This window comes from Microtus ochrogaster, chromosome 18 (assembly GCF_000317375.1).
Source record: "Microtus ochrogaster isolate Prairie Vole_2 chromosome 18, MicOch1.0, whole genome shotgun sequence".
NCBI classification, from domain to species: domain Eukaryota; kingdom Metazoa; phylum Chordata; class Mammalia; order Rodentia; family Cricetidae; genus Microtus; species Microtus ochrogaster.
The window spans coordinates 49,386,600-49,405,888 of NC_022020.1; the positions used below are offsets into that span (position 1 = coordinate 49,386,600).

General features: G+C 38.9%; 1 protein-coding gene across 1 annotated transcript in view; it reads left to right on the forward strand.

The window, feature by feature from the left end:
- The window catches only part of Wdr7 (WD repeat domain 7), a 276,473-nt gene that overhangs the window by 58,975 nt on the left and 198,209 nt on the right, over positions 1–19,289 (forward strand). Inside the window, exons 15-16 of the mRNA XM_005356195.2 lie at positions 13,949–14,694; positions 16,219–16,307. Of these exons, the coding sequence (XP_005356252.1) occupies positions 13,949–14,694; positions 16,219–16,307 (835 nt within the window). The remainder of the gene's footprint in view (positions 1–13,948; positions 14,695–16,218; positions 16,308–19,289) is intronic.

Genomic DNA, 19,289 nt, shown 5'->3' on the forward strand with positions numbered 1-19,289 from the left:
CTCTCCTTCTGCTCCTCCCACCTCCTGCTCCCTCCACCCTCCCATCCACTCCTCAGAGAGGGTAAGGCTTTCCATGGGGAGTCTACATAGTCTATCACATTACTTTGAGGTGGAACCAAGGCCCTCCCCACTATTTCTAGGCGGAGCAATGAAATTCATCCAGAGAGAATGAGCTCCAAAAGCCAGTTCAAGCAGTAGGGATAAATCCTGGTCCCACTGCCAGTGGTCTTACAGACTGCCCCAACCATACAACTGTCATCCACATTCAGAGGGTCTAGTTTCGTCCGATGCTAGTTCCTTCCCTATCTGGCTGGAGTTGGTGAACTCCCATTAGCTCAGGTAAACTGTTTCAGTGGGTGTTCCCATCATGCATATTCTTGACTTCTTTGCTCATGTTCTCACTCCTTCCACTCTTCAGCTGGACTTTGGGAGCTCAGCTCAGTGCTCTGCTGAGGATCTCTGCCTCTGTTTTCATCAATCTCTGGATCAAGTTTCTATGATGACATTTAAGGTAGTCATCAATTTGATTACAGGGGAAGACCAATTCGGGCACCTTCTCCTTTATTGCTTAGGGTCTTAGCTGAGGTCATCCCTGTGGATTCCTGGGAATTCCCCTGGTGCCATGTTTCTTTCTAGCCCCACAATGACCCCCTCAATCAAGATATCTCTTTCCTTGCTCTCTCTCTCTCTCTCTCTGTTCTTCTCCCATCTCGACCATTCCATTCCCTCATGTTTTCCTCACCCTCCCTTCTCCTCCCCTTCTGCCGTCGTATCTCCCCCACACCCAAGCTCCTGATTTTCTCATGAGTTCTTGTGTATTTCCCCTTGACAAGGGGATCCATGTATGTCTCTCTTAGGGTTCTCCATGTTACCTAACTTCTCTGGGTCGTGGACTATAGGCTGGTTATCTTTTGCTTTATGTCCAATATCCACTTAGGAGTGGGTACATACCATGTTTGTCTTTCTGGGTCTGGGTTACCGCACTCAGAATGTTTTTTTCCTAGTTTTATCCATTTGCATTCAAATTCTAAGATGTCACTGTTTTTAACCACTGTGTAGTACTCCATTGTGTAAATGTATCACATTTACTTTATCTGTTCTTCGGTTGAGGGGCATCTAGGTGGTTTCCAGGTTCTGGCTGTTGTGAATAATTAAGCACTTTATTCAGATGATAACCGGATAGGTCATCTTTCTCATTTCCTCTGGCCTTCCTTGCTCACCAGTCTAATACTTGCTGCAGTTCTCCATTAGAGCGTGTTTATTTATCACATATGTGAAGGAATACTGTAGGTTGCACATGCATGAGCTCTTTTATGTGTACATGAGAGTATATATAGCATTTTATAGTTTTGGATAAAATACTTAAAATTTTCAACCCTGGTTGTCAACTTTTTCTCTAGTTTGAAAGAAGTGAGTTTTAAATTTCTACAAGTACAAAATGAATTATTCCATTAATCAGTAAAAATAAACTAAAAGTTATAACTAAAGATCTAATAAGTATATATTTTTTGCAACTACATTTCTTGGTGCTTTTCCTATTTTGAAGAATTCTTAAATTAGACATGACTAGATTATTTATGATGGTTTATAACACCATCAAATAATGAATTTCCAAGGGTCTACCTGAAACAGCCATATGATCCTAATTTGTTATTGATCATGTACCTTTTACATAGTAAACATTCAGTGGACTTCTAAACGGACTCTATAGTGCATAGTCAATGTAATGCATCATATCCCAAGCCAAGGAAAAGTGGTTTTTCTATTATCGTTTCAAATTCAGATTTTGTTTTCCCTTGGAAATACATTAACAGAAGGCATTTTGTGTTAAGTGGAAATTTATATTGCTATGGAATGTATGAGATACAGCAGAGTTTTTTAATCATCCAATATTAATTTAATTATAGATTGCCAAGGAACACTCAGTAGAGTCAATCTATGACCTCATATGTGATTCTTTAATTTTACTTTGAGGAGTTGAATATAAGTTTTTTTTAAGCTAATTATTGATATTTTGGCAATTTGAAGAATTAAGTTCTTTTAGGGTTTATGAAAAATTCTATTCTTTATTGGAATATGTAATGTATTTTGAAACTTTTTGACTTTTATATTTTTGCTACAAAATAATTGACTCAGTCAAGTTCAGTAACCATTTATTGATTAGTTAGGCACTGGAGAGCCAAATGAATAAGACATGATTTCCTCTTAGGAAATGTGAACAGATAAATTGCAAAGCTCTGTAGCCAATGGCATGGCGAGAAATGCAGGAAATTTTGCAGAAGTCTGTCCTAGCCCGCGGTGATCAGGATTGGCTGTTTGGAGGAGGGATGTGTGGAATATATTTAGAGGGAAAAGGGCAGCAATATGCTCAGCATAGAGGGCCATGGAGAGACCCTGCCCCGTCAACGTTGTTAGAGATCCAACTGGAGACCAATAATAGTGGGAAATAAAGGTGGATCATATTGGACCAAGGGAGGATGCTTAATCTTTTACCTTTTATTTTAGCGTCTTTCAAAATTAGAAAAAAAAAACAACTTTAGATTTTGTTACATGGATTTTTACATGAAAGCCAGTCAATAAATTTGATAAGAAGGAGTACAGTGGAGAATTTAAACTCAATAGTTGAATTGAGTTGTGTTCAGTGGGAGCTGATGATTGATTGGGTTGAGTAATAAGGAAGATTTATTCAAAGGTCCCCTGATTGATTGAGTAGAAAGTGTCTATATCAATGTGATATTGAATGTACGAGTAGGTTTTACAGGGACAGTAAAGTGCTGTTTGCTTGGTTTATGGTGAACCTGAGGTGCCCGTGTGTTGCATATGTTAGGATATTTGTTGGGAGTCATAGGGCAATAGGATCCACACATTGATGACTCCTTGATCTATATGTCTTGTTCTTAGTTCCTTGGAAGTAAGGGAGATATTCATATACAGACTCTTGGAAAGAACAGCTCTAAAGGAAGCAGGATGGGGAAGAATTAGAGTCGGAGAAAGAGAACACCTATGAGGGAAACCAGGAGAATGTGCTAGTCAACAAAGTAGGACTCAAGAGGTGCAAGGCAGAAGAGATCACTATGTTAAGTGCAATCAATGTTAAACCTTCAAAGGACCTAATGTGCTTGCTAACCAAGACAGAGTATCCTTTCTTCAGACCATCTTTCCAGGAGAAAGTAGACTGTAAAGATTAAAGAGAGACTAGGAAAAGTGGAAACAGGTAGCAAGCGAATTGTATGAGAGGAGATGGAAGGAGCAAGAGAGCCGTTAGATGGAGGTGTAGTTTTGGAGACGGCAGGGAATGTCCTTGGCTGAAGGTGAAGAGCCACCAGAGAGGGGGAGCTTCAAGGTGGGAAAGGGAGAATTGACCATTGATAAATGAGGAAATTCAATTTAGGGGCAGAGCATCGGCTTTGTGGAAGAAGGAAACCTTATTTTCTGAAATTGAAAAGATTGAGGAGAGGCTGATGTTTGAATGGGTGTGTTCTGGGGTTAGTGCATGGGAATGAGGGCAAAACATTCTAAAGCTTCTGCTTTTTAAGGGAAGTCCGTGAGGGGAAGCGAGGACACTGAAGTAGGGAACTGAGAGTGACAGAGGTTCAGGGCAGAGAGTGGAAGCTAAAAACAAGGAAACCGGACTGAATGTGCAGTTGTCATGGGCTAGAGTGAAGGCACATGGGGAACAGAGCATACATTTCCTTAACTGTTGCCAAGTGCAGTCCTGTCACTCAGAGATTAAAGAAGAATGATCGGTGTGGTTTAGCATAGCATCGCAGTTGGATGAAGGAGGTTGAGACTGGTGTCTTTGAAGGAGTGGTGGAACCCAGTGACATAACACCCCTATGATGGCGGTCACGATACTGCTTCATGTTAAATCACTTGGGATCTCAAATCTCTAAAGGCCGCTCAGTTCCTGCCACAGACTTCCTGATTCAGCTTGTACGCAGGCGCAGCAGTGCACTGAGAGTTTTCGGAGGTCCCGGCCATCCTGATGTGCAGCGGTTGTGAAGCGCTGCTCTGAGCGTGAAGAACAGATGTGGTGGAGATTTCAATTCTAGGAAATTAGGGCACGAATGTTCAGGGTTTCTCAGGGAGGGGCGGCTGCCTGGTGAGCATGGCCTGTAGTCTCCAGCTGAACCAGTGGGGCAGGCAAGATGACTGGAGTTGAGACAGCCAGGGACCTGTGAGACTCTCTGTGGCTCTCAATTTTAGGTGATGCAAAAGAGCTTTCTAAGAGCTTGCTGTTTCTCTCTGGGTGAAGGGTTCACATTAAGAAACAATGCCATCCAAGAGGCTTTGTGCAGAAACACGACTGGAGAATATGGCTCAAGAATCGGACTTTCAAATGCTTTTTCTAGTGTTCTGTGAAACAATAGCTTCAGATTGCTGTGAACAAACTAGATATTGCATTTGAAGAGCAAGACAGACATAAGTCCATCATTTTTGTTGTAGCGAAACACTAAACATCCCACCTACAGATTCAGTGTATGCTTATATATAGGCCAGCTGGACTGTGACTGAAAAAGCATGGGATAAAACCAGACTCTCTGAACATGGCGAACAATGAGGGCTGATGAGAAGACCAAGGACAATGGCACGGGGTTTTGATCCTACTTAAAGTGCTGGCTTTGTGGGAGCCTAGCCAGTTTGGATGTTCACCTTCCTAGATATGGAGGGGGGAGGACCTAGGACTTACCACAGGGCAGGGAACCCTGACTGCTCTTTGGACTGGAGAGGGAGGGGGAAAGGAGTGGGGGGAGGGGGAGAAGTGTGGGAGGAGGGGGAGAAGGGTGGGAGGAGGCGGAAACTTGTTTTCTTTCCTTTTCTCAATAAAAAAAACAAAACAAAAAACCTTTGTGCCATTGCTTGGCATGTCACATGAACAACTTGTAATTGAAATATCAAGTCTCTTGAACCTGTGGCTAAATGCTAACATGACTGTAAAGAAATACAAAGCTGATACTGTTTGCAAGATAAGCAATTGTAACCTTAGTCATTTGCTTTGCTACTACATGATTTTGTGATTATATCCTATGGTCCTTCCTATTTGAAATTGTTCTTTGGCCTTTAAGAGAGTCCCTGAACCACCAATAGCCACAGGTAATAAGTTGAAGATTACTTATCTTCATGTATGGTGAATTTTCCTGGAATGACCAGGAAGGGTTTGTGACAATGACTTTTTGAAATTTTAATCTTTTTTTCCAATATGGAACTCATAGTGGTATATATGGGTGATGTTGTACACCCTAAAATGAACTGTGGATGGAAATACATTATTTGGTCATCACAGGGAGTCAGGATTTTGCAGATCTTTGCCTATTTCTCACATTATTCCTGCACACATGCATGCACACTCTTCCCCAACAGCACTCAGGCTTGCTGCAGACAGAGCATCTTGTCTCAGGTGAGTGGCTGGTAGGAGGAAGAGCTGGGAAGGGAAAGACAAGGACAAGAGGAAGGGCTTTTGTCAGCATCAATCAGGGTTTAGTATTTACGGTCCAAAAATTCTTGGTTCTGGTCTCATTTTGTGTGTATTTCTGTAAATGTAGCCCTTGATGTTTCCTGGGACTGAACCACCTTGTATTAACTCCTCCTCAGCTGAGCCTGAGTCCAGGACTGTCAGCCAGCAGCGCCAAGTCAGGCCGTCAGGGTCCACTGATCTTCCTTCCTCTCTGATCTCTGCTTCTTGTGTTTCTGCCCTAGCCCTAATTCCTTTGTCTGACATGTGAACAAGTGGGCACGATTGTCTCCATTTCTCCTTCTCTACATCGGTTGTTAATCTCAGTACCAGTGAGTGAGTGACTGAAAACTGCCCTTGCTCCTCTGCCCACTGGGTGCTGCGAGTCCTTTGCTGTGCCAGTTTCTGCATTTGCTACGGTATCATGTCTAACTAGAGTACAGAATGTTTGTAGGGAGCTGTAGCCACATACTCATTCCGAGTTTAAACAACAAAACAAAGCTGGCACCTCAAACACAGTTGGAAAGCTGTGCCTTCCAGTATTTCCAAAATTCACTGCTAGAATTGACTGCACAGAAGCATGTGGAGAGAGGACTCTGTGATCTGCCCAGCTCTCCCTTGACTCAGTGGGAGTAGCCTACTATTTGAGGGTTCCTTTCCTGACTACACCTCTTCCCTCTCTCGAGTCTCTGCAGAACTAGTATGATTCAGGACACGTGGGAAATTACATGTGGGTGCAGAAAGAGAGATTTCCCCCTACATTTTCACCTTGGATTTATGGTTCTCCAAAGTGACTGGTGAACCTTTTAGCTTAGTTTTGTTTTTAGCTTCAAAATGGGCATAATAGGGTTATAATGAAGTTAAATGTTACAATGTGCTTTAAATAGTAACACAATATGTATTTACTGCACACTGGTTTAATACTTGATTGTTGATTGATTTCTGCATTTGTTCAGCATATGTTGAGTACATGTTATGAGCTAGGTCCTGAGCTAGAACCAGCTGGAGAGTGCTTTAACCATACCCACATGGAGCAGGTGCTGCCACTGAGCAGCTCCTATTCTGGCCTGGGAACCAGTGTGCAGTTCATAATGTAAGTCTCGGACTATGTAAGGTGTGTACCACTGGGAGAGAGTCCCAGGGAGATAGCATAGCAAATGAGATGTCAGTGTGACTAGGAACAGTGGGTGTGGGCCACCATAGTGGTGATGAGAGAAAATAGCAACTAATAGGTTGAAATTGAAAAAATAAAATTTCTGCCCTGGCAATGCTGAAGCATGCGCGGGTAGAACATATATGGCGGTTCTGTTGAACTTGTCCATATTGGGTTTCAAGGTCTAAGTTGATGAGGATGGCTGACCAGGTTGCTTCCTCTGGAGAACACCAGATCTCATTACAGATGTGGTTGTCGGGAATGGAACTCAGGGCCTTTGGAAGAGCAGGCAGTGCTGTTAACTGCTGAGTCATCTCTCCAGCTCAACTAATAGGTTAGAATCTGCTAAATTGTGTTTCTAAAATGAGGAATCATGTACCACGCTGATCCAGGGTTTTGTGTTCTCCCTTTCATTTTAGTTTAGTTTAGTTCTTACCAAGTCATCCCCCAGAATCTCACCGCGGACCCTTCATTTAAAAACAAACCAAGAATTTTGACAGAAAGGGTGTGTTTCCAGCAGGGGATGTTCGGAGTTTGCAGGCCGCCTCACTACCGTTCTCCCTACTACAGCCTCCCCCTCCACAACACCCCTGCAGTTAGTTTTACTCTTTTGTTGTGTCTCTTAGACACACTCTCTTGATATAAAATGGGAGGCGTGTTATCTTCCTTCTCCCGGAGGGGGACTAGTACTTGTATCATCTCCTAGCCATTCTCTGCCCCTGAAGTGGGTACTCATTTCATTATTTGGAGTCATTACAGTTTGGATGTAGGGCAGTCAGCTGCCCATATAACAGTCTGTGTTATTACAGAGAGCTTCTGGTCCTGCTGTTTGGGGCTCTTGGCTCTTTGGCTGGATTTGGAAGTTGATTTCCCATGCTGCTATTGTAAAGACTCTTTTTCAGTTTCTAGTATTTAATTATCATGTAATAATAGCCTATGATCTTGAGAAGAAATACATTCAAAATATATTTTCTGTGTAAGGCATAATGGATGTTTGCATTTAATATTTATAATTACATATTATTTATGTCTTGTTAAATAAGTTGCAGTAAAATATAAGTGCTTTACTCCTTCATATGTTTAATATTTTTTTACTTTGTGCTTACTTATGTGCTTGTTAATGGAAGCACATGGAAAGAGAAAATGACAGGAACTGTATTACTATATTATCATCCACACACATAGAGGTTTCTCATCCCATCCTAAAGCAGATTTTTTAAGATAAGTATAGTTTTGTCTATTTCCAGAAGAGATTGGCCTGTGGTATGGCCATGGCCCTATTGTTTAATTCCAATGGGACTGAATTCTCTGAGGAACTCTTGTTAACCCAAACTAACATGAAGAAACAGTAGTACAACAGCAGAGGGCGCCAAATAGCCATTTTGGGCAGACAAATTTTTCTGCTGGTTTTGTGCCTCCTCCAATCCCTTCCCTCTTTCTCCTCCTTCCTTCCTTTTTTCTCAATACCTAAAATGGTCAATATTGAAGCCAGGGTGTGACTAACTTCTAGTAGGTGAGGAGGATTTCCGTCAGCTACTTTATTTTAAAAGTACAATAATATATCTGTTTTTATTCAGTGTGCCTTTTACATTTATTATTATGCATAAGAACTTTAGAAATCCCTTTTAATCACTTTCATCAATAAAATCTCATGTACAAAACAAAAGGGAAAATGGATGTTTGTTTCTTTTTACTGCCAAAAAGATTTTTGATATTAAATCAGTTTTATACTATACGTAGGAAACATAAGTTATTTAAACCATTCATTATAAATAAGATACGTATGAAAGTATGCATTTTATAAAATAGTAAATTAATATTTGTTAAGTAAATTTTTTGTAATCTATTTTAGAATTTAGTATTGATATTTAAGGAGGGGTCTATGCGTATCAGCTAGACCCTCATTTTCTAACCCATCCTTAGGGTCTTTAGTCATTGATTTCAAAGCTAATTCTAATTTGAAAAATATATGACCAACATCTAGGGGAACAGCCCAGTTGGTAAAGTGGCTGCTATACAAGCATTTGGACCTGCCTGTGTTTGTGTCTAGCACCCATGCACTGCCGGGTATGGCAGTGCACATAACCTCAGTGCTGGAGAGGTGGCACAGGGTGAGCTGAATTGGTGAGCGCTCAGTACAGGAAACCAAACAGCTCACATCAGCCTCTGGTCTACGCGTGCATGTGCATGCACCCATGCAGACACACATACCCAACAACCAGTACCATTCGCACGTGTGCACGTACACACACACACACACACACACACACACACGTGCAAATCAACATTTCCACCTTGCATTTTATTATGAAGATCAACTAACATAATACTTGATAGTACAAATCAACTCTATTTTTAGGTAAAACCCATATCAAATGGTTTTATAGATTGGATTCAGAAAGAATAATAAATCACAAGACTATTTAAAGATAGCATTGAAAACTGGGTTATTGAACAATGATTTCAAAATAAGTGAGCTTTCAAGTCAGGATCAATGAAGTGAGTGGTGAGAAAGTAAAAATTCTTATACTCAGTGGGTAAAATGCAATGCTCTTAAAATCCTAAACCCTTAAAGACCCTTAAAGCATCTTGGTATTCAGAGACCAGGTTAGCAGAAGTTCCAGCAGACCCAATTTCATCTAGAATATATTCATTTATATAAAATGCTGAAGCCTCTTACATGTGCATGGCTATATTATTTCTCTGAGCATTCTGGATTATTAGGTTTTGTTTGTGGGGTCCACCACATCTGACGTGTTTGTATGCTGGGATTCATGCATGCGTGGAGGAACCTTGAAGCAGTATGACAGTTCTGCTGTTTTCTTTGGGTTTTGCTTGTGATGCCACTTTATCTAATGCTCTTGCCACAGCTCCACATTCAGTATGTGCCAGCAGCCTAGTATTTTTGTCACTCTGTGTTTTCTTTTGTGTTATATTTTAAGTCACTTTTCCTTTTCATAAGATTTTAAATGGTGCTGGGCATGGTGGCAGATGTTAAAATCCCAGTATTGTGGATGTAGAGGCAGGTGGGTCTCAGTAAATCCCAGGACAGCCAGGGCTACAGAGAGAGAACCTGTCTCAAAACAAAAGAAATCTCATATGGCTAAATATGTACTTTCTAAAATGAAAAGTGCAATAAATCAGGTACTTAGACTAAGCATAAAGCAAATCTGTGTGCTGGCCTGTTATTTGAGTGTAGATATGCCTATAACTGCATTTCCTAGCAAGGTGGAGACCCAGTGATTTTCCTTTTTAGCCATTGTTGGGTAGATTTTCAACTATTTCTTTAAGGATGAATATTTTGTTTTCTCCAGCCATGTTAACACAGTAGGTCACTCCACAATGTTTGTTGAGCTGAATTTAATCCTGTTTTTGATAACTTTAAGGTGAACTAATTGTGCACCCACACTCCAAGGGTTCTAATAAACGTGAGAGTGGCCGTCCAGGACTTCGTCACCAATCACCTTTGAAACTGTGACTATCTGAGGACCCGAATCAAGCAGTCTTGTCCAAGGCCTATATATTCTATCATTAAGCCAGGAAAGCATAGGAATTTGCTAGATGTTTTTGTTCCTTTCCTACAGCTCACCTTAGCATCGCATTCTAGAAAACCAGACCTGAAAGTGATTAACTCTGTCATTTCTTTACCTTTAGCAAAAATAACCTCCTCACAACTTTGGTGGGCAGCCACCTTTTGTTATGACAGATTGTCTAAGTAAGTAGAATTGGTCGTCAGACCTTGTGTTGTGAGAAACTGCTCATCCACTGAAATCATGATGAGTCGTCTTCTCTCCTTCTGCCTTCAACCTTACTGTGTTTTCCTCGGTTATAGTTGGCATTGGTGATGCTGTGTTCTTTATCTTTTGCACGCTTTTTGTAGAGATTGCTATTAGGTACTTTTTTTTTTTTTAATCACAGGGCACATTTGGTAGCTGAGAGGTTGTAATAAAAAGAATCTTACATAGTCACACACAGTCATGGTACTAATTAGATAACCTTTCTGTTGCGAGCATGTGGCTGACTGCTGGAACACCTTCAGAAGGAGATAGAGATGCCCACAGAGCCGGGGTGCTGATGGGCACATGTGTGGCTGACATTAGATGAGACGGTTTGAAGTCTGTCTACCTTCTGTTTTCCCTTTTGCCTTTTTTTTAAAGCCTTTCTCATGGGTTCAGTAATTTCTTAGCAAAACTTGTTTGATTTTATGTTGTTTGGCTGATAATAGCCTCTTCTTTCTAAAAGTTTTTTTATTTATTATGTATACAGTATTCTGCCTGAAGGTCAGAAGAGGGCACTAGATCTTATCACACATGGTTGTGAGCTACTATATGATTGCTGGGAATTGAACTCAGGACTCTGGAAGAACAGCCAGTGCTCTTAACCACTGAGCCATCTCTCCAGCCCCCTGCTGCAGATACTTTGTGGAGAGAACATCCTCAGGACCATGTGGAGACCATTCCCCTTTCCCCGATGTTGCCCATTCCTTCATACCTGTCTTCAGAGCTGCATTCCCAGAATTGTTATTTTTGTCACATCGCCAGTGCTAATAACTAGAATAGTTCCTGAGCTACAGCAACAGCTTAGAATATAGTGTTGCTGCAATCATTAATTATAATTTCCACATCAGTACTATATCGGGCAATATATACGTATAAGGTCATACATGATTCACTTGAGTTAGTGCTGGTAAGTCCACTAGGCGTAGTGTGTGATATTACATGTTCAGTGTTTCAAAGGAAAACGTGACACAGAGCTGGGAGAAATGAATGAATCAAACCCCCGTTCTTCATCTGTTCTATCTCTCACAGCCTTCGGGTTATTGCTCTTTTATCTCAATCATCTGTGTAGTTTCTGCCACCTCCCACTTTATATTCATCATAACCCAGCTCTTGTTCCCTTGGCCAACAGGACTGCATCTGGTCATGCGGCTCCCTTCATTGCTGTATGAAGTAGACAGATTCTTACACATTCCTTCTCATGCTGACTCAGGTCTGATGGTCAGGTCCAGGAATCTGTATTTTCCCAACCCACCTGATGAGTCTGCCTTAGTGACGCTCTGCTTTGCAAAAGAAAGTTCTGAAGCCTCAGTGTGGTCTTGTTAGCTCTTAGTGAACGGTGGCCTTGGTTCTTCAGCTTGATCACCTATGGTTCTTCAGCACCTGCTCTCTGATTTTCACTGTCACCGTCCCTGTCTACATTTTCACCGTCCCTGTCAACATTTTCACTGTCACCATCCCTGTCTACATTTTCACCGTCCCTGTCTATATTTTCACCGTCCCTGTCTATATTTTCACTATCCCTGTCTACATTTTCACTGTCCCTGTCTACACTTTTCTTTCTTTCGGCTATGAGTGGTTTTAGCTCAAGTTAGCTCCCTGGTCACCTGAGATGGAATTGGTAATTTCTCAACCATATTCCTTTCATTTTGTGTTGGCTCTTAAATACAATGACTATCATATTAGGAATATTCTTTATGTTGCTTACTGTAATATAGAAAAAGTTATATCATCCTTTAAACATTATTCAATTCAGAGAAGTTTATATAAAGGAGGCAGTGACAGCATCTGCTTGAATAATCCTTTGGTTAATTTTTGGATGGGAACAACTTGAGATGCTTTATGAATGATGATACAGGAAATGATACAGGAAATGGAGAAGAAGTGGTCCCAGGGTGAACAAGTGCAAAGGACCAAACCTTTGAAATTGTTTCTGGAAAGGACACGTGACTTCATGTAAGTCACGGGGTGGTGACTAGAGATGACATGGAGGCACAAGCAACAGTTTACTCTGGAGGATATTTTGTGCTTTGCAAAGAAGTCTGGATTTTCTTCTCAAATTAGAAAATGCTATTGAGAGTCTCTGAAACCAGCAGCATAGTCAGGAAGGATGGAAATGGAGACAGAAGAGAGACCAGGTGAGGGGCTTTATTACAGGGAGAGTTGTTGAGAAATTTTGTAAGGTTTTTATAATGTTCTTTGTTCATTTGCTAGATTCTCTGGTTGCACAAAATGAGTAAGGCATAGGAGAAATTTTGTAAGGTTTTTATAATGTTCTTTGTTCATTTGCTAGATTCTCTGGTTGCACAAAATGAGTAAGGCATAGTCTTCATGTCTTGAAATTGCCCCTCAGAATTAGGAAGCTATAAGTCACTAAACGTTAACCGTATAAATGTTTCTAAGATATCAAAATATATGATACATGGGGGATGTAAAATGTTAGGGAACTAACTATACTCTTGGCTCACTTTTTCCTGGGAGGATCAGAGTCCTCTCCTCAACATGAATGAGATATAGTTGACAAGTAGAATATACATATTCAAGGCATTCGCTCTACTGATTTGATGTGCATTTATATTGTGACTGAAAATTAGGGCCGTAGACCATGTAGACGATGATTTAGAGGAGAATAAAGGAAAATTCGTACAAAAGGAAAATGGAAAGGATTTGTTTGTTAGGAATCACAGATATGGTTCAAGAGCCTGTTTGTTAAAGCTGAAAGGATGTTTTATAAATGAGCCTTGAATTTGGACTGATGGAGTCTATATCTTATTATTTAGATTTATTTGCTTGTTCTGAAAAAATAGCATGTGTTAATTATGTGTAATTTAAGACATGCAAAATTTGAACAAGATGTTCTATGATTTTTGTTAAAAAAATAATTGCTATTTACACTCTGGCATAACATGCATGATTTTATACTTACACATGCATACATATAAGCATCACATAAGGGAACTGTAGTATATACTCTTGTCCCCAGAAGACAATGTTGTCCCCAGAAGACAATGTCAGATACAGAAAAGAGTGAAGGACCTGGCCTGAAGAGTCACCGAGGTTCTACATTGTCAATAGTATTGGCTAAAATGGACAGTAAGTAAAGAAATAGAAATAACATGGTCAGGATCAACTTACTTTTATGATGTAAGACCCAGAAGACTTGATTGTGCCTTTGGAGGGAATTTGGTGAGGGAGAAAGACTAAGAGTAAGTGCCGAAGGAAGGGTTCCAGTGTGCAGTGCTTCGTAAGGACACACAGCTTCACCGGGGCAGTCACAGTGCATTTTCATAGTCTGCTAATGTCTCTGACTCCCATGTCAGTAATAAGCTTCTATTAATGTATACTTGGTTTTAAATTAATTGGTATTTTAATAATTGTGTCAGTGGAAAGTCATGGTATAAGCTCATATCTTTTACGTGTTGCTGGTTGACGAAGATATTTTAATTATCTAGAAGCCCTAAAAAGACAGCTTCATAAGCATTTTAATTCAGCTATTTGTTGTTCATTAATGAATGTTGGGATTAAATACTTTGAGTTGTAACTATTTTTGAAAAATATTTGTTACAGGGGAATTTACCTAAATATTCTCATAACTCCCTGATGGTTCAAGCAATAAAGACAAACCTAACAGACCCGGACATCCATGTGCTGTTCTTTGATGTGGAAGCTTTGATTATTCAACTCCTGACTGAAGAAGCCTCTAGGCCGAATACTGCACTTATTTCCCCAGAGAATTTGCAAAAAGCATCTGGCAGTTCAGACAAAGGGGGCTCCTTTCTAACTGGAAAGCGAGCCGCAGTTCTTTTCCAGCAAGTGAAGGAAACTATCAAAGAGAACATAAAGGAGCATCTCCTTGACGAGGAAGACGAGGACGAGGAGATAATGAGGCAGAGGAGGGAGGAGAGTGATCCCGAATACCGGGCCAGCAAGTCCAAGCCGCTGACCTTGCTAGAATACAACCTAACTATGGACACGGCAAAATTATTCATGTCCTGTCTTCACGCCTGGGGTTTGAATGAAGTGCTGGATGAAGTTTGTCTTGATCGCCTCGGAATGCTCAAACCACACTGCACAGTGTCCTTTGGTCTCTTGTCGAGAGGAGGTCATATGTCGTTGATGCTGCCTGGTTATAATCAGGCTGCTGGGAAGCTACCGCGTGGGAAAGCAGAGACAGGAGTAGGAAAGGGAACCTACACAGTGTCTCGAGCCGTCACCACTCAGCATCTGTTGTCCATCATCTCTTTGGCAAATACTTTAATGAGTATGACCAATGCAACCTTTATTGGCGATCACATGAAGAAGGGCCCGACCAGGTGTGACTATGTAGTTTAATTTTATTCTTCATTTTCAAAAGGGATAAATGGCCGTACTCCATTGTTATTGTTTATTGCACTTTTGTGTCTTGACTCTGCACACATTTCCACGTTAGTGTCACCTTAGTGACTTCCCATTTAAACTGTGAAACAGAGACATTTCTAAAATGCCTAGTATACAATTATATACATAAAATATGCAAATATATACATAAAATCATACAATATTTGATATATGTAGTCATACTTGGTAGCTATTTTAAATGGCTTTATAATTTAGGAGTTGGTCATAGACGATAGCTCTTGGATAAACCTTTAAAGGTTTTTATTTAAGGTGGTTTACTTTTTCTGAGATAACCCTGAGTAGTCTGGAACTCAGCAGAGACAAGACCAGCCTTGAGCTCACAGAGACTGGCCTAACCTGCCTCCTGATTAAAGGTGTGGTCCACCACAAATGGCATCGTTTTTTAAAATTATGTTAGACACTGTGGCTTATAGAAGAGGATGTGACCTCTCTGGAGCTGGAGTTACAGGTGGTTATGAGCTGCCCAGTGTGGGTGCCGGGAACGACTCCAGTCCTCTGCAGGAGCAATGCTCTTAACCGCCTGCTGAGCCATGTCTTAGAGCTCCATAAATATCACCCTAAATTTACAGCTCATGAAGTCTGAGCTGCCCTCCAGTTCAAATGTGTATCTGGTCACAGCTTTTCGCTGTGGTCTGTATGCAGTAGTGGTGGGTCCAGTGACTGACTCTGGCGTGTGGTAATGAATACAGTCCAGACTTTGTGATAGGGAGGAGAAAACAACTTTTAAAACAGACTGCCTTAAAACATAGATGTTATTTTGATGTTTTTACAATACTTAGCCTGAATGCTGTTTCTCAAAATTACGAAGACAACTTGTTACTACGCTTTATTAAAGTTGACCACATTCGTTCTTTCAAACCTAAGAAATACTTAGATAGCATTTATTTTCTGCCATGTTCTGTTGTAATTACCCCACCAAAATTCAGTGTCCTTAATCCTGCAAATACTTTTATATCGGGTGTATTTGAGCCAAAGTTAAAAAAGAGACACTTTACCTTTAGACGCCAAGATTTCTTTATGCTTTATTGCCATATATATTGCTAAATACTTTTCAAATCATTGTATTATTCCATGAATTCCGAGATGCTCATGGTAATGGGGTGGACTGAAATCCCAGGATGGTAAGAGTAAAGAAGAGAAGACAAAGAATGGTTTTTACTCATCAATTGTAGTTCATTGGAGTGTTCAAAAATATGTGTTAAGACTAACAGAAAGTAAAAATTTTATTACAAAAAACTATATTTTCTACTTCATAATCATGTAGTTTTTTTATCAGAAGTTGAAATGGACAATGTAAGTAGGTACAAAACTTAGAAAATGACCTTCTTTTTGAAATACAAGTTGGAAATGTTCTGAGCCGGTTTCTTTCCAATCTAGAGTGATATTTTGAACAGCTCTGGAGATAGGAAAACGTTCAATGTTTTTTTCTTCTTTTAAAGGCCACCTAGACCAGGCACCCCAGACCTTTCTAAGTCAAGGGGCTCCCCTCCAACTTCCAGTAATATTGTGCAAGGACAGATTAAACAAGGTAAAATTAAATCTTACTAAGTAATTGACATGACATTTCAGCTGTAGAAACTGAGAAGGCATTGCTAATGTATAATCATAATATTTTGTTTGTCTCAGATTGTTATAAGAGAGAAAAGTTGTTATATTCCAGATGTAAATACAGATAATTAAGATGTCAGTTAAAAATAAATCAGATTTATCTGGAAATTGATAACTGTGCAAATTTCAGATAATTTTATTATATGGTCTTTGGCCTAATTTGTATGTATTAGGGCCACCTTAACTTGACAACAGTAGTTACTGAGTGTATCTTAAGTTTAAAAGTTATACCTATTTTTAACTTTGCTTGGGAATGTTTGAAACCACAGATTTATGCTGCAGTTAGTCTTCTGCTGTTTGCTAGTGCCGTCCACATTGCTATTCACAAGTTGAAATGCCTACTTAACTCTTTATTTATAAATAATAATATGCCATAACTTTTATTTTGTTTTGTTTTATTTTATTTTTGTTTAGCTTTGTTTTTCATTAGGATATAGGAGAGTGAAAAGGCTGACTTTCTCCTCCTCTTGAAATTAATTCTAAACACTTCCGTGAATTAATATGCTCAGTTGTTCCGGAGTGTATCTTTTATAGCTGTTTAAAGACCAGGGTGAAGATTAGGATGTATATAGAATAGATGAATTCTCTATTTAGACTTGACATTTAGCTGCAAGATAGCTCATCATGATGTGCAAGTACTCCAGAGTTGGAGAAAGCAACAATCCTGACAGTAAAGTACTTTTGAAGCTTCAAATAAAGGGGACCCAGTTAGCACCATCACAACTTCTCTGGTGACCTCTCCCCTCTCCTTTATTTTTTTATTTATTTTTTTGCTTTCACACATTTCTATTTTTATTCATGAGCTTTATGATATACTTTGTACTTTTTGAGAGTTACTTGACAATTTAGTTCACTGTATAATATATGAATATATATATTTGAATATATATAATCTGTTTGACCTCTACTGTCGAATTTATTAGTTTTACTGCTTTAGAACTATAGTTTGTTATTTTTTACTGTGTATCATTCTGTTGAATGAATAGAGACCACAAGTTAGACATATTTTCACTATTTAGATTTTCTTCCAAGATGCCCTATATTGTGACAAGGAGATACTTTATATTCCTAATTTGTTGAGATTTTAACTTTGCTACTAATAGATGTTAAATTTAGTCAGATTTTTTTCTGCATTTGTTGAAATAATTATGATTGTTCTTTTTTATTTTATTCCTTAGATAAAGTATATTGGCATTTTGTTTGAAAAATACTTAGCATAAGGGTCACTCTTCATCCTGATGACTTATCCATCTTATAGACTATTAAATACAACTAGTAAAATTTTGCTTAAGGCATATGGTGTCCATGGTGTTTTAGAGTTTAGTTTCACTTCTGGTAATGACTTTCTGTAGTTGATAATGGGGTGCTGGCCTCACAGAGTGAGTGAAAGTGGTCCTTTCTCTGGACTTTTTAGGGTGGTTTGTAAAATGGGTATTATTTACTCTTTATTTGGGTTGTGAAAGAGTGAAAGCTTCATTAAATAAAAGCTTGTAGGCCTGAAGTTTTCTTTATAAGGTTTTTAACTATATATTTTAATTTTTTGTGCATATCCCAGGCGTTCTTGTTTTGTTTTTGTTTTATAATTTTCTTTAGTGAACTTTCTGTCTGATTTATCAGGCAAAAGGTTCTAAAAATTCTTAAAATTCCCTTTTTCATTTCCATTATTTATCTTATATATGTTTTCAAAATCCAGCTTGTTTAGTAGAAAACAATGTTTAGAATCTTCTCTAAGAATCAATGAATCTAAGAATCAATTGAATTCTGTATTTTTCTGCTTTCAATTCTTTGATTTATCATTACCACCATTTCGTTATTTCTACTTTAAATTCACTCGTCTGCTTTTAGGTTGAGAGAATCTGAGGTTAATGACGTACGACTGTGTCCTTGACACCCTGATCATTAGTGCTGAAATCCCTCTCTGAATATTGCTTGGTGGCAACTCCCACATTTTCTGTTGTTGTATTTTTATTTGTTTTTGTTTATCATTGGGTAATTTAGTAATGAAGTTTTTAATTTTTTCAACATTTCCAAGATTTTCCAAAGGTCTGTCTGGGTTCTCATTGATAGTGAAATAACGTTTTTCCCATAATTGGAATCTTTTGGAATTTTTCATTTTACTGTATTTACTTATTAAAAATAATATATATATATATTAGTGGCATGGATGTTTCAATATATTCATCTATTTTGGAATTACTAAATCAAGCTAATTATTTCTTATATTACATTTCCAGTGTGCACCCATACATATGTGGTGTGTGTGTATCTGTGTGTGTGCGTGTGTGTACGTGGTCTACCTTGGTGAACATACTGTGTGTATGTTAAGAAGTGTTTATTTAGTCTGGTGTTAGGTAGAGTATTTTAAAATGTCAGGTCAAGTTTTTCCATGATACTCAGGAAAAATGTGCAGTTGATCATTTTCTGCCTACTTGTGTCTATTAAGTAGATAAGATGATTGAAACCTGAAACCATAACCATTCATTTGCTTATGCTTCCTTACACTTCTGGAAGATTGTTTTCATGTTTTTTAAAACTCCTGTAATAGGCACATAAATTTTTATAACTTAATAATAACAATATTCTTATTATTTGGCTTATTTATTATTATAAATGATCATCTTTGTGCTTCCCGATATCTTATTTGTCAAATATATTCTATTTATAATATTTATCATCTTTAGTTACTATTGTAATCATATAACTTTCCCACCTTTTTGTCTTTTGTCTATTTGGAGCTTTGTATTTAGGCAATTTTCATGTAGGTATCATGTAGTTACATCTTGCTCTTTTATCCAGTGTAACTTAATTTGGTTTGTTGTTTTGTTTTTGAGACAGTGTCTTTAGCTGTTTACATTTAATGTTATTGTTGAATAGTTAGATTTGAGTCTTTCTTTTGCCCTAC